At 36.9% G+C, this 15067-nt stretch overlaps 1 protein-coding gene across 9 annotated transcripts in view; it reads right to left on the bottom strand.

Annotated features, from left to right (window-relative positions):
- scube2 (signal peptide, CUB domain, EGF-like 2) overlaps nt 1-14178 on the bottom strand; it is a 159321-nt gene extending 145143 nt beyond the window's left edge. For 3 of the 9 annotated variants that reach the window (XM_072592294.1, XM_072592298.1, XM_072592301.1), the window contains exons 1-3: nt 13940-14178; nt 12710-12832; nt 5781-5906 (exon numbers count right to left, since the gene is read on the bottom strand). In XM_072592294.1, coding sequence (XP_072448395.1) covers nt 5781-5906; nt 12710-12832; nt 13940-14027 — 337 coding nt within the window. In that variant the 5' untranslated portion in view covers nt 14028-14178. The remainder of the gene's footprint in view (nt 1-5780; nt 5907-12709; nt 12833-13939) is intronic. The other 6 variants (XM_072592299.1, XM_072592295.1, XM_072592297.1 and 3 more) reach the window with 3 other exon arrangements.
- Between the last annotated feature and the right edge of the window lie 889 nt (nt 14179-15067).

Raw genomic sequence — 15067 nt, 5'->3', positions numbered from 1 at the left:
AAAGAGAGAAAGAAAGAGTGAGAGTGTGACTCGTGATGGTTTAACCTTAGCAGGCCTCAGGTGAGATGAGAGGTTGAAAAGGAGAATCCTTCATGGTACCCTCAGCCAGTGCAGGGATTGAACCCACAGTTTTGGCACCACTTAGCTTCAGCAAACCTTCTCAGTCTGGTGCTGTCTCAGGGAGCGGTGTACTGTGGATTAGGGCACTGTCTCCCCTCTCAGTTAAACAAAATAACAATATTACTCTTCAAAAAGGAGAGCTCTACCATTGCCATCCTGTCCTACATTTCTTCCTCAAACAACATAGAGACAAGTTTCTGAATTGTAAGTGGAAGTGTTTTACAGCTGGCTAACAACTTGGAAGCCAAAGAGAGGAGGTTGCAACTGAAGGCTGTTGTAAAGTGCTGTACCTGTTACCACGCAGACAATAGTACATTATAAGATTATAATGGCTGTGCAAGACCAATCAGCTCATGGGGATGGAACCCAATTCTGGCAAAGGATGAGGGATGAATGTCTTGATTAAACGGTTTTCCAACCTCATGGTAATACGGGGTAATAGGGGTGGGGTGCTGGATGGCTCTTCAGAGGGTCAATGGGCCAAGCAGCCTCTTTCCACATTATAGGGCTTCTATTATTCTGAGAATCTATGATTCTACTGCAGAGCAATTTCTAATTGAAAGCTACTTTCAATAGGAAGTTTTATTATGAAAGATATTTATAAACATGCAAATGAAGAGCAGGAAGTAGTTCACTTATCTGCTTGAGCCTGCCCCATTCACTAAGATCATTGCTGGTCAAACACTTCAAAGCCTTTTACCCACTCAATCCTCATAACCCTGGACCCCACTAATAATCAGAAAGCTATCAATCTCTACCTTAAATATATTCAAAGAATGAGCTTCCAGAATTCTTTGATGAAAAGAATTCCAAAGGCTCATAATTGAGTGACTATGTAAATAGGAGAGAGTAGTAAGCAGTTTGGTTAGAGTTTTATGACAATTAGGGTGAAATAAAACTTTGACAAGAAAAGCATATTTCTGTACTCTGACCTAACTTTAACCTCTGGTGTTTAATAGGATAACCTCCTTAGTTTTCTATTCATTTTCCCTCACATTAAATAATAACATTCTATTGCTTTCTATTTCTATGACTTTCCTAATATCAGCCATGACTGAATGGTGGAGCAGACTCAATGGGCTGAATGGCCTATTTACTTGCTATATTAGCAACGTTTGCACTGGGCTATCCAGATCGCTCTGTATTCCAGAGTTTGTAATCTCTCATTTTAATAATATACTTCTTTCTTCTTTTTCATCCAACATGGATAAATTCACATTTTTGCACATTATATTCCATGTGCCAGATCTTTATCCATTCACTTAACCTGCATATAACTCTTTGTAGCTTCCTTATGTCCTCTTCACAACTTAATTTCCTACATATCTTTGAGCCATTAGCAAATGCAGCAACTATACTTTTGGTTCCTTCACTAATGTATTTATATGAACTTGTAAAAACTTGAGGCCCCAGCACTGATCCCTGTGACACACTGTATTACAACTTGGCAAACAGAAAATAACTTTTTCCATGCCACTTTGTTTCTTATTAGCTACCCAATCTTCTGTTCATGTCAAAATGTTACCCCCAGTTCTATTTTCTGTAATAACCTTTGAAGTGGCAAGTTATTAAGTATCTATAAAATCTAAGTGTAGTAAATACACCAGTTCCCCTTTATCCACAACACATTATTTGTTCAAATAACTGTTTACTTGATGCTTTAGTGTGTAAAGTTGGTCAAATATAATTTCTCCTTCAATAAGCCAAGTTTACTTCATCTGATTATCTTGAACTTCTCAAAAAGCTTTGCCATAATGTTTTTAATGATAGCTTTTAATCACCTTTCCTCTGACAGATGTTAAGCGAACTGGTCTTTGGTTCCCTGTTTTCTTTCTCCCTCCATGTTTATATTAACTAATTGCCAATTCAACAGAATCTTCCCTGAATTAAATAAATTTTGGAAAATCAGAAGTACTTTATCAGCCATCTCACTTCTTTAAGATCCTGGGATAAACTTCATGGAGACCTGGGAGTTTGTCAGCATACAACTTCAACAGTTTGATCAATACTGCTTGCATGGCAATTATAATTTTGTTGAGTTTCTCCGTTCCTTCCATTTCCTGATTTACAGTACTTCTAGGATGTCACTTGGACCTCCAAAGTGAAGACCAATGAAAAATGCCTGTTTAGCTCATCCGCTATTTCCTTATTTTTCATTCTTAATTATCCAGACTCAATATTAATCTGACAAATATTCACTTTGGTAACTATTCCGATACCATCCTAATAACTCTTCATCTCGGCCATCTTTACTCATTTGATTTTTCCAGTTGATATGTTCAGTAAATACCTCCGTGATTAGCACCAGACTTTTCTGACAAGCTCCCATTACTTTGTCCTTTATATTCCATCTCACCATGTGGTTACTATTTAGGGGGTTTGTGTACCATCCCCCACAAATGACTCTTGTCTTAATTCTCTACACAAAAGTAACCTCTTACATGTTGCTATCCTGTATTCCTGATATCCTATACACATATTGAAGGCTGATTTGAAAATCAAGTGGAATTTCTGCACATTAAGGATAGCCATTATTTCACAGATTAGCTGTAATGAGTCCAAAAGTGTGTGAACACAAAGGGAAATGTTGATGATTCTCAATTCTAGATGTCCAAGTCACAGGCTTAGCTGGTCAAATCTTATATGCCAGAAGACAGCACAACTTTACACATCACAGAGAGCTTTTATGTACTCCAGCACAATAAACTCAGAAGAAAATGGACAGTAAACAGAGGGATTAGAAGGTATCTGCAGTATGTATATTACCTCACTTTCTGGAGCTTAAGTGATGTCAGCTAGTTCGTAATGCTGCCACATGGAGCCCCTCAGCCCAGAAGTTATTCTGTGCCTAGCATTAGGTATGTTAGATATCAACAGAAAGCTATGACAGTCTCAAACTTGACCACACTAAAGTATTAAGTAAACAGTTGTACACACAAAGACTGAATTGAGTAAACACATTTAAACTCAAATATAACAAAATATACATTATTTAATATACACCTCTAAATTTTACAAAAGACGTGTAAATAGATACCTCATGTAAGCATCACACCTAACATTAACCTTTACATTTTAGCAGATTCTGTTTCACTAACAAAGTGCCTGATATAGATTTACAAGGCGGAGGATTTTACTGAACTCAAATACTGATGGACATTTTTTTGGCAATGGGAGAAGAAATACACCAAAATACACCTGTTAGACAGAGCCAAATTTGAGGCGAAGAGTAGACATTGTACCAAAGACAGCCTCCTTCCCACTGACATATATTCATGTTCCTCATCAAATTTGCTTATCACAGCCTGTGAACAAATGCTCTTTCAATTACACAATAAATATGAGTGGCACTGCTTGGTTCTCTTAATCTGATATTTCATGTAATCTGGACAACTCATTTTTCCATTCACTCATACAGGCAGCACAGTGGTTAGCATTGCTACCTCACAGCGCCAGAGACCCGGGTTCAATTCCCGCCTCAGGCGACTCTCTGTGTGGAGTTCAGGTGCTCCAGTTTCCTCACACAATCCAAAAATGTGCAGGTTAGGTGAATTGGCCATGCTAAATTGCCCGCAGTGTTAGGTGAAGGGGTAAATGTAGGGGAATGGGTCTGTGTGGGTTGCGCTTCAGCGGGCCAGTGTGGATTTGTTGGGCCGAAGGGCCTGTTTCCACACTGTAAATAATCCAATCTAATCATGTTAGTAAGAAGTAGACATGTGTGACATGATGTTTATCAAGCAATATCAATATTTTTTGCTAAAATGAATGAATGGAAGAAGATATACCTCTGTGTTCAAATTATTTTATATATAGACACAGATATCAAAATCAAACTGTTCCATAGGTAAACCAAAGAAGTGAGAAGTGACAAGAGGTTTTAAAGTTGCAACATCATACTTTGTAATTACTCCATCAGCTAAAGAAACACACAATGCTACACTAAATAAGTTTTTGCTTGCTATTGTCTCCAAGATTATTATTTTCAACTACTCCCAAATCACAATAAGAGACAATGTTACTCTATTTGTAATCTTGCCTCCCTATCTTCTACTAGTCTCACTGCCCAGGAATCACCATCAACATCATTTTGGAGAACTGGGAGTGAGTTTTTATTTTATTAAGTCAGGACAGATTTATCTGAATATGTGCTTCAGATGCCACAAATATCTGCAACTATGAAAGAAACCTGCAAACTAAACAGTCCTGTCTTCCCGAATTAATTGAATGTGGTCAGAAAGAAGTCAACTGTCTAGACCATCTTGTCATTTTGACTAAGAGAAATGCAGACTTACGAAGGAGGATGAAATGGTAATGTAGAGGGGGAGAAAATCGAAACAAGCATAAATTTACCATTAAATTTAACTATACATAACTTAAGTCCTGATTCTCTATCTCTTAATCAGACAAGTAGTAGGCATTCGCCTTTTGAATCAAATGGGAAACACACTTGCCTGAATGCAATTTTCCCTTAATTCCTTTAAAATGATGCAGGCATGTTTATGTACACCGACTTGACCCAGCTCAGTGCTATATGGTAATAGTGGAATGGGCTCAAAGCTAGTCATCAGCAAGCTGTCACTTCAGTCTCAACATTATAACTGTTGGGTCAGGAGTTAATTTCAAATAAGACACAGAACCTTCACAAGTGAACCAGGGAGACCTTTCTGTCGTATACTAATCTTTATGCCGCATCTAATGTAATGAAAAACAGATGATATTTTATTAAGCACATCATATGCAACGTTTTCAAACCACTTGGAAATAATTCTGCTTAAGAGAAAGCATAACCAACACATTATGTTAACAGAATTAATTTATGTTTCATGTTTAAGAACATAAATTACTAAAACTACAAGTTGGATGAATGATTTCCATTTCTTTCAGTAGATTAAAGACTGGATACTCAATTAGTCATTTAGGTTCCTAGACTTTGAAGGACTATTTGTAAAGTGCATCTTAAGAAATTTTAATGAAAACAAAACCGTTGCTCTCTCTCCCATGAAACAAAGCCAAATCTTTAGCTTTGAAAATCTGTTTAACTTAACAGAAATGGAGGACAATACAAACTCTTTTGAAAGTATTCTTCACAAGAGATGATGGTGCAAAAGAGACTATTGTGTTTCTACGGGTTGCCAGGCAGTTCAGTACATTCTCTAGAATTTCACATTCCAATTGAAAACTAAATGCAGTCGTGGCCTTAGAAGTGTTCTTCAACAACTAAATTCCATGGCAATGATCTAAATCTGGTGTTACAATAAGTCTATTGGTGTTCACTTGATTACAAAGTCCTTTCACTGAATTCAACATTGATGTCGCTCAAACAATTTAAAATGACTTTCATTTTGAAACATCAGAAAAAAACAAACAAAACTATTATTTCATTTTCACTCATGTATAACCAGATTTTATAAAATGAAGCTAATATGTTTATCTCCATATTTTGCTTAGAAAAATGCATTTTTACCTTATAACTACTCACATATTCTTAATCTAAATCTTATGCAGAAAATAGAATCCAAATTTAAAAGATGCCATATATTTATATAAATTACATTGTCAAATAATTTCAATATTAAAATATTTAATTACACAATTTGCAAAGCAATGTTTCAAACTTATTTTCTCTATATATCAAATTTACTGCAACACATTCTTCTCACCCAAACAATTGTGTCCATCATGTGCCAACATGAATCCGTCATAGCAAGTGCAACGATAGTTTCCAGGAATGTTAATGCATTCATGTACGCAGCCTCCATTGTATTCATTATCACATTCATCAATGTCTAAGGTATAGAACACAAAGCAGAATGATGGATGGTTTCTGTTAAAAAAAGACACCAGTACAAGCAAAAATTGCAAATCTTTACAAAAGTAGTTTAAGCTATATTAATCTCAATTAGAAACCCACAGATCCATTTTTTCTGTTTTTCCAATATTCTCACTTAATACTGAATTAGGCGCTAAATGGAGATAAATGTAATTTGGGCATGTGATGCTTTTTAACATTTTTCTCTGCTTAACTAGTCACGTCAGAAGCATATTTTATGTAAGAGAAGGTGATCTAATCTGCTCATCAAATTGCTCTTTTCCAACATGTAGGATTATATGCATCAAACATCAAAGAATAACACATCCTGTTGATGCCAGAAAACCAACCAGTTGCTCTTTAAAACTGAAAGGCTAACATTGTACTTATCTATTTCATGAGTATCCAATCTAGCAACAGCTTAAAACACAATAAGTTTATGGAGAATCAATTCAAATTTCAATCACAAATCATTTGGCAAATTTATTTCATGTTGTTTAATCACAAAATGTGTTTAATTTATTTGTCATTGAATAAATATTTCATGAAAAATTAATACATTAATGACATACATTAGCCCATAAGCTAATTAGAACTAATTCAAAATACATATTCACCATAAGCTCGTTGTACAAAATATCAGGCCATTTGTACTTGCAGTATTTTACTGAATGACTGTTAAGCATTTTTTGGAGCAAATATCCTTGAAGTGAACAACAGACTGTCGCATCACCGGAACCTGAAAACAAAATTGTTCTAGGACTGTCACTCTAACTAAAGTTTATAAATGTAAGGTTTGAGCCTAAATTTTACCTGTGAACTATAGCGACCAAAATATTGTTCCTCAGATGCTCACCAGTTTAATGTAATTTATCAGAAGAGCTGTTGCATACTGCCAGCTGTTGGCCAAGTGTGGTAGGAAGGAGAGGTGCATGAGGATTATCCAACAGCAGGTTAGAAATTCTAGTGAGGTCAGAGGAATATTCATCTTTAAGTTGCAGTAGCCTAAAATATAATATTCACTTTTGGGAGATGATGCCCTATAGATGTCCAATGTACAGAGAGATGGAAACATATTAGGTCCATTCACAAAAATCTTTTCAAAAACAGAGGCTCCTTTTGATTAGATTACTTACAGTGTGGAAACAGGCCCTTCGGCCCAACAAGCCCACACCGACCCTCCGAAGAGCAACCCACCTAGACCCATTCCCCTACATATACCCCTTCAACTAACACTACAGGCAATTTGGCATGGCCAGTTCACCTAACCTGCACATTTTTGGACTGTGGGAGGAAACCGGAGCACCGGAGGAAACCCATGCAGACATAGGAAGGATGTGCAAACTCCATACAGACAGTTGCCTGAGGCAGGAATTGAACCCAGGTTTCTGGCACTGTGAGGCAGCAGTGCTAACCACTGTGCCACCGTGCCGGCCACTTTTGAATAGCCTCAACTATCTTTGGAAGTCTCTGGAACAAATTTCAGTCATGATCTTATTGTATGGCAGAGTGGCCTAATCTTGTTTCTTATACATATGTTTGCCTGTCTCATGAAGATTGATCAGGGAGGCCACTCAGAAATACTGAGAATAATGCACCTTTGAACACTTATCTCATTTCATCATGAACAATCAGCAGGCACTGCATCCAATGTATATCTTTAAACAACCAATCACTTGTTTTAAGTAGGCATACCATGCATCCATGTACAAGCCTGTGAAAAACTGAAGTAGGTGTGCAAATGAGAGTCAAGGTCCCCACCAGAATTTCCCCTTCCAGTCACTTGTTTTTCTTCCCAAAGCTGGCAACAGTTGTCTAACAATTCAAAAGATCCCCTCTCCATTTCTTTCAATAAAACTAAGCAGTGTCAAAAATTAAAATTTCTCAGTAGATCCTCCAATTTTGCTTTGTCTCTTTGTCGTAGTTAAATGTCAATAATGAATTGTATTGATTTTCAATATGTATTCTAATTTTCTCTCACAATTAATCTGTATTTCACAAAGATGCTGGTCCTTGTACTTTTCCGTTCCCATAAATATCACATCTCAAAAATAAATCGGTTACTTCATTACTAACAATCCTTTCCGTTTTCTTAAAAGGGAGTAAACTAGCAACAGGACACAAATTCCCCTCCAGGATTCTCAGTACAGAGTTTGTTCAACAAACTTTGAAAAAACTCTCCTTAATAACATTAATGATAAACAGTTATAGAAAGGCAAAAGGCAGCACAATATTAGCTGAGCTGAGATAAAGGGTAATATTTAGAGGATCAAAAGAAAGATCTTTAATAGAACAGATGTTTAATATGTGACATTTCATATTGATTCACAGTTGTATTGACCATTACATCAATTACCATTTACCCCATGTTAAAAAGTTATATTTTATTTGGGAATCAAAATTCCAATATTTTACTAATTAATCTCCAGTGGCATTGCCTATTGAGTTGGCTGTAGAAGGAGTCAAACTCAGGGAGGAGATATTGGCAATGTATGAGTTCCACTTAGCCAACAATGGCCAGAAATGTTAAGTCCAAGTCATACCTGTATATAAGTAACCCAAGAGAAACTAATTGTGCAAACAGACTCCTGCAGTGGGATTGAAGGTCAGAGTTAGGACACATGTATACCTTTGGAAACAAATTGGAGGAAAATCTACTAGCTCTGGATAGTTTAGAATTCAAGCTCAAGTCCTCAGAGAGATGAACTTGTCCGTGTAGAAGATGCTACATATATTTTTTATGAAGAATTATAGTTGCATACTGAACACAGTTAATCATAACACAATATAGAGGCCAAATTCATTTTGAAAAAATCTTCATTTTTTTTGATCGGTTAGTTTTCTGATGGGCATCTTAGCAGCTGACTGATATCTGCTATTTGATAAGAAAATGTTTCCAATGAACATTCTTCACTTAACAGACTAGCTTGTCCATCAACTTGATCTGTGTACTCCACAGACACCTTTAAGTTGTGGTAGCCTAAAATATAACAACCATTTGGGATATGATGCCCAAATATGATGTTCAACATACAGAGATATGGAAACATGTTAGGTCGATAAAATCTCACTGTTCTCATGAAAATAAAACCAAGGACCACTTGAGTTTTCCAATCCACTGGAGGCCTGCTGGAATATTTTAGCTAAAATCTCCACTATCTTTGCAGCTTGGATGCAGGCTATCAAGTCCTGGTGACTGTTCTGCCTTTAACCTGTTCCCAGGTAAGGTCCACTACGTACTACAGTAAGGAGCAATCCGTAATGTACTCTAGAAATTAGTCTCCCATGTCACTCTTGTCCAGGAGAGTTGTCCAGTCAGCATGCAGATTAAAATCACCCGAACCTTTGTAATGACCTTTTTACATGCTCTTTTATACTTTAGTTTACTTTCCTAATACTTTGTCAGACAGAGGGGCAATTCTTCAGGGGACTATAGACAACATTTACCCGTGACTTCATTCCTATGCAATTCCTTATGTCTACCCAAACTGGTTCCACATCATGGTCATCACTGCATTGATACCCTTCTTTATTTAAAAAAAATTACCCCACCACATTTCCATTTTTACTTATTCTTCTGGAGTGTTGAAAATCCTTCATCAGTCTTAGTCACTCTGTAACCATGTCTCGATTGCTATCAAGTCACATTGATTTTTTTTCCTCAATTTGTGTCATCAACTTATCTACCTTGTTAGATGTGCTGCATGCATTCAAATAAAGAGCTTTAAGTTTTGACTTTTTACCATTAATGCCGCCCCTGGTTCTAACTGGCGTTACATTCTTCTGCGCACATTTTCTCTCCCTTCCAATCATATTTTGATCATCATTCATCTCTTAACTACACTGTGTCTCTACTCTCTTGTTTGTTTGAACTCTGCCTCTCCTGCCCCCCCCCCCAAATTTTCCTCTCTAATATTATTTACCTTATACCAATGTGCATATGGCTCAGCTAGTAACCTGGACTTTATTATCTTTTTAGTTCTGCTTTAAGACTCTAGGTATTTGCTGCAGAAAACAGTATCTATTCCCCTAACTGGATTAGTGGTGCTGGAAGAGCACAGCAGTTCAGGCAGCATCCAAGTAGCTTTGAATATTCCCATAACTGTTTGCTTCCCTATCACTACTATATTTCTATTTTCTCCACCCACTTAAATGGTGCTCTTGACAATGGTAAAGTGGTCAATTCACTCATCCTCCCTACAGTACCCTCATCCACACAGGGAGCAAAAACCTTGTTACCTATTTGATAAAACTGAGGCTACCCAAAAGCTAAATTCTGGATCTTCCTACCCATTCCACTCACAGTCACATCCTCTAGTCCTGGATTATGGACCAAATTGGATGTAACTGCCTCCTGAAACAGTGTCAGGAGAACTCTCCCACTCCCTGATGTGTTGTACCTCGGATTGTAGTTCATCAACTGTGACTTGACATTTCTCAAGTAACCAATTCTGGTCCGCACTGGTGTCCACCAGCTCCCACACTCTATAGTTGCAACACATCATAGCCAACATCAGCTTGATCCATTAGCTAGGAAGGGTGAAGTACTTTTACTTCAATTTTCATTCCACATTCTCTTCTGACCTCTTTTCTTCAGACCATGTTGACCCATATTGGGGTACCAACATCCCATTTTCTGCCAATCCATCTGAGCAATTCTTCCTGTCAGGTGGCTATTTGTTCACAGGGTAAGGTAATCATAAGGAGCATATTCATTTGAGACCTTCATAGGCACTCTTTCAGAAGTTACCAAGCCATACTGAGGATACAGTGTGTCCTTATTTTGACATATAACTAAATAAATGAAATCACATTTCAGGGATTTTAACAGAGGACCCTTATTCTGTTAGCCAGCATACAGATTACAACTGGTGGTCACATGAATTCATCTCTCCTTATGTAAAGTGAACTTAACAGACAGATGTTTTGATAAATTAAGTGAAAGGAGGCTGTGTGAAGATGTGTCATAGATCTGTCAGGCCAAATTGTTCTGCTTCAGTGCTGTAGTGCTCATGAGAGAGAAATGTAAACAGTATTGCCCTTCTCTACCCGGAGAACCCTAGGTGAGATTAGATTAGATTACTTAGTGTTGAAACAGGCCCTTCAGCCCTACAAATCCACACTGACCCTCCAAAGAGCAACCCACACAGACCAATTCCCCTGCATTTACCCCTTCACCTAACACTACGGGCAATTTAGCATGGCCAATTCACCTAACCTGCACATTTTTGGACTGTGGGAGGAAACCAGAGCACCCGGAGGAAACCCGCACAGACACAGGGAGAACGTGCAAACTCCGCACAGACAATTGACTGACGCAGGAATTGAACCTGGGTCTCTGGAGCTGTGAGGCAGCAGTGCTAACTGCTGTGCCACCATGCCGCCCATGTTTTATCAATACTTCCAAAGCAACTAAGACGAGAATCTTTGATTTACTTGGCATCAGTTGTACACCGCATGGTGCATTTATCACCCAAGTTTTCTAAAAGGCATTAAAAGCCAAACTTCAAAAATGTGCTCTACAATCCCATTTTCTATGTTTCTTGTAGCAATCATGCTGTTTCAACTTTAAATAGCATCTTTCCTAACTAATCCATTGAGCTGTTGCAAACTAAGTTGATACATATTTATGTCAGGGTCTAGCTTTGCAATATTCCAAAGCACTTAAATATAAAACAGCTGCGTTTATGGAATTCTCTAAATTCCTTTGGTACACCCTAAATGTATGTTTTTTTCTTACCCACAGTAGAATTTTACAGTTATTTTGCAGAATTATTTCAATGCAAAATTGTCTTTAATTTGCTGTATTTCAACCCAAATGATTATGAAGATTTGAGCACACAAGTATCATAAATCCTAAGCAAGTCAAATTGTAATCTTTCAGACAAAACTATGTACAATTTGATATCATAAAAATATCTTATGAAATCAACAGAAAACAAAACTCCCCCCTGGGAACACACTGTACAGTGCAGTAACTACGCTATATGAACCAGAAAGAGCCCAAATTGTGTTGATTAAGTTGCCGTCTATGGAAATAGTTTCATTGCTACTACTGGCTTCACTGCATCTGGTTTTGAGGGAAATCAGTTACTGCTTTTGATTACTATTCAGGGATCCCCACTGGGTAAAGACATATACACAGAGTAAGGACGGGATCAGGTCTGTGTGATGCCACAATCCCTTGTAGTCAAAGAACAAATAACAAAACTCATTGTCTAGATTCACACATCAAGTAGCCAATTAAGTGAGGAGTAAAGGGTGAACTTAATGCCCTGAAACTAAACCATAATTGGAATCAGTCACTTTCCCTCAGTCATTTTGGAGGATATAACATAAACTTTCCAAAATCTCAGATCAGTTATGAATTTAAAACAGCAAAAACAAGCTTATATTTTAAAAATGATCAGACATCTAGAGTGTTTCAAATGCTCAGACTTTCGTTTTGGTTGCAGCTAACTTAGAACAGAATCTTGCATAGTTAAACATGTTATTATTTTAGTATTAAAACTGAATGCTGGTTTCCAGCATTCCAGTAACAGAGATTTTGAAACAGGATATGCACTATGTAGACATTGGTTTTTATTAAACATGCACACAATCAACATACAAAACTAAAGCACTTAAAGCTTAGAAATGTTCACGTCTTTTTCCTGTAAAACCAAATAAATATACTATTTTAAAGCAACTTATTTTGCAGAAATCTTGCCTGATTAAGGAAATATATTTTCCCAATTTTGCTTCAGTTATGAAATGCTGGTAAAAGCAGGTTATGATCACCTTCACATTTCTTTCCATCACCTTTATAACCAAATTTGCATGTGCATTTATACAACATTTGCGTATTCTGACAGATTGCATCGATGTGACAGTCATCAGTTCCTTCTGTACATTCATCAATATCTGTAAAACAAACAGGAGGTACAAAATAACAAAGTAGATGAGATGAGTTCCAAGAAAATAGTACATGCATTTCAGTTGCACATTTTGATTCAACACTGCAATATCTTTGGTTTGCACTCAAAAGGTGAATAAAAGATTTGTAAGCAGTTTATAATTAGCCATGGAAGTACAAAACAAGGTTAACAGAGCTGGAATCACAATCTTCAACAACAACACAACAAAATGACCTTCTGAACAATACACATAACTGTACCACAAGAAAGTAATCCATTTAAAAATGTCAGTCATTAAAATCAAATTATATTTTCAATTGGATAAACAAATTCACCAAAACTCTACACAATTTCAAAATAAAGTACAAAGGTGAAATAAAATAAAGCCTACAATAACCAGGAAAAGACCAAACAGAAGACAGACTGTCTCTGTAGAAGCCTGCTCCTCAGATGCTGCCTGATCTGCTGTGCTTTTCCAGCACCACTCTAATCCAGAATCTGGTTTCCAGCATCTGCAGTCATTGTTTTTACCTACTCTATAGAAGCACTGTAAAACTACTTCAAGCCAAGAAACATTTTGTGAAATTTGCAAAATGTCAGGATGTCAAAAGAAACATTGTAAACCAATAACTCATTAACTTAATTGCTATTGTGTTTTCATGTATCTATTAGAATTTACCAATGACCTGACATGCATGTAACTAAAATGCTGTCATTGCAGATGTAAATTTCAGAAGGACATCATCAACCCTTCTACTTATTACATACATCCCATGGAAGGATCTGAAAATTTCACGCACACAAGTTTTCAATTGTCTTTCTCTTTAGAAGTTCTTCTTTAAACAAACATACAGCTTGACAAAACAGCTCAACAAATAGATCCTTAAAGTTGCTTAGCCTTACAAATCTACTTATTAAGGATTGCACTTACATGTCGAAATAAGTCCGCAAATAAAATGAGTAACAAAAGTATAAAAGAAAGATTCTAACTCTCTCTAATATATGAGTAAGAACTGTCTTCATCCACAGAAAAGACTAAACTAAATGCAGTTCTTTCCGTGTTAAGGTGGAGTGATGTGAAACAGAAATTTCGCACTAGTGGTTACAAACTTACCTAGAATTCCAGCACTTGCAGAGGTTTCACGACTGTTTAACAAGAGGAAAAACAAACAGAAGTGCCATGCAAAACAAATATCCCCCATGATGATACGATCCGATCTTCAGTGTCTCTTTGCAAAGACACGTTTGAACTGTGAAATAGGGTTGTCCTGACTGGCTGATGGATTCAGCAGGATTGTTTGTTATGCCTGCCCTTTAGCCTGTGACGTCATTAGGGTAACGGATTGATCCACGGAACTGGTCTGACTAACTTCAGCACTAATTAGAATACCTCATTTTACTACCTGCCAGTAGACCTGTCAACACCATACTGACAGCGTCTTCTCGAGAGCGAGTCAGCAGATTTCTATTTCTGTTGCCGTTCATCTGCGTTGGCTTTTACAAGCAAGCAAGCCCCACATTCTATGATTTATTGCTTTAATCTTTTATGAAATAATCCTCATCTTTGCAGTTTCCATTTTAATTGTTGCCTTCTTTCTAGTCTCTCACATCAGCAACATTACGATTTGTGCACAATTTTTATATTTGGGTTAATTTCTTTTGTTTAATTTTCATATCATTTTTCCTCTTCTTTCCCCTGTCTCTCTTTACTGCGTTTACCTCAAGTTTTATGTACTGCAGCAATTCCATTAGTGCCTCTGTGACCAAATTGCTCAATTCTGCTACAATTTGGAAATCCTGGTCCAAAAACCACAGCAGGTGTTTCAAATATAAAGTCCAAACATTACGGGTCTCGAAAGTTGGATGCAATGCCTCATAATTAACCATGGACCAAAACATTTTGCAATTTGAAGTTTAACAACATTGGCTTCAAAGACACAACACTCATATTTGCCAATCGCAACATTAATATAACATTTCCTACCCACTTAAAAATCTCAATTACAAATACGCAAAGTTCAACACAATTCCTCACCATTGAACACCATCTGCAAAAGATCACAATTGCTGAAATGACTATAACACAAAGTTTTGCAGTGAAACATCATCTGGAAGGTAGCTATCATCAAAAATAATAATAGAAGCTGAAAATCACCCATTATCAATGCAAAAGCTGGCCAGCAACCTGTAGCAGTGAAGAAATACCCAATGAATTGCAAATCATATAATTTATTAGTCACCC

The sequence above is a fragment of the Chiloscyllium punctatum genome, chromosome 22 (genome assembly GCF_047496795.1).
Source record: "Chiloscyllium punctatum isolate Juve2018m chromosome 22, sChiPun1.3, whole genome shotgun sequence".
In the NCBI taxonomy this organism is placed as follows: domain Eukaryota; kingdom Metazoa; phylum Chordata; class Chondrichthyes; order Orectolobiformes; family Hemiscylliidae; genus Chiloscyllium; species Chiloscyllium punctatum.
This window is presented reverse-complemented; position numbering and strand designations above follow the sequence as displayed.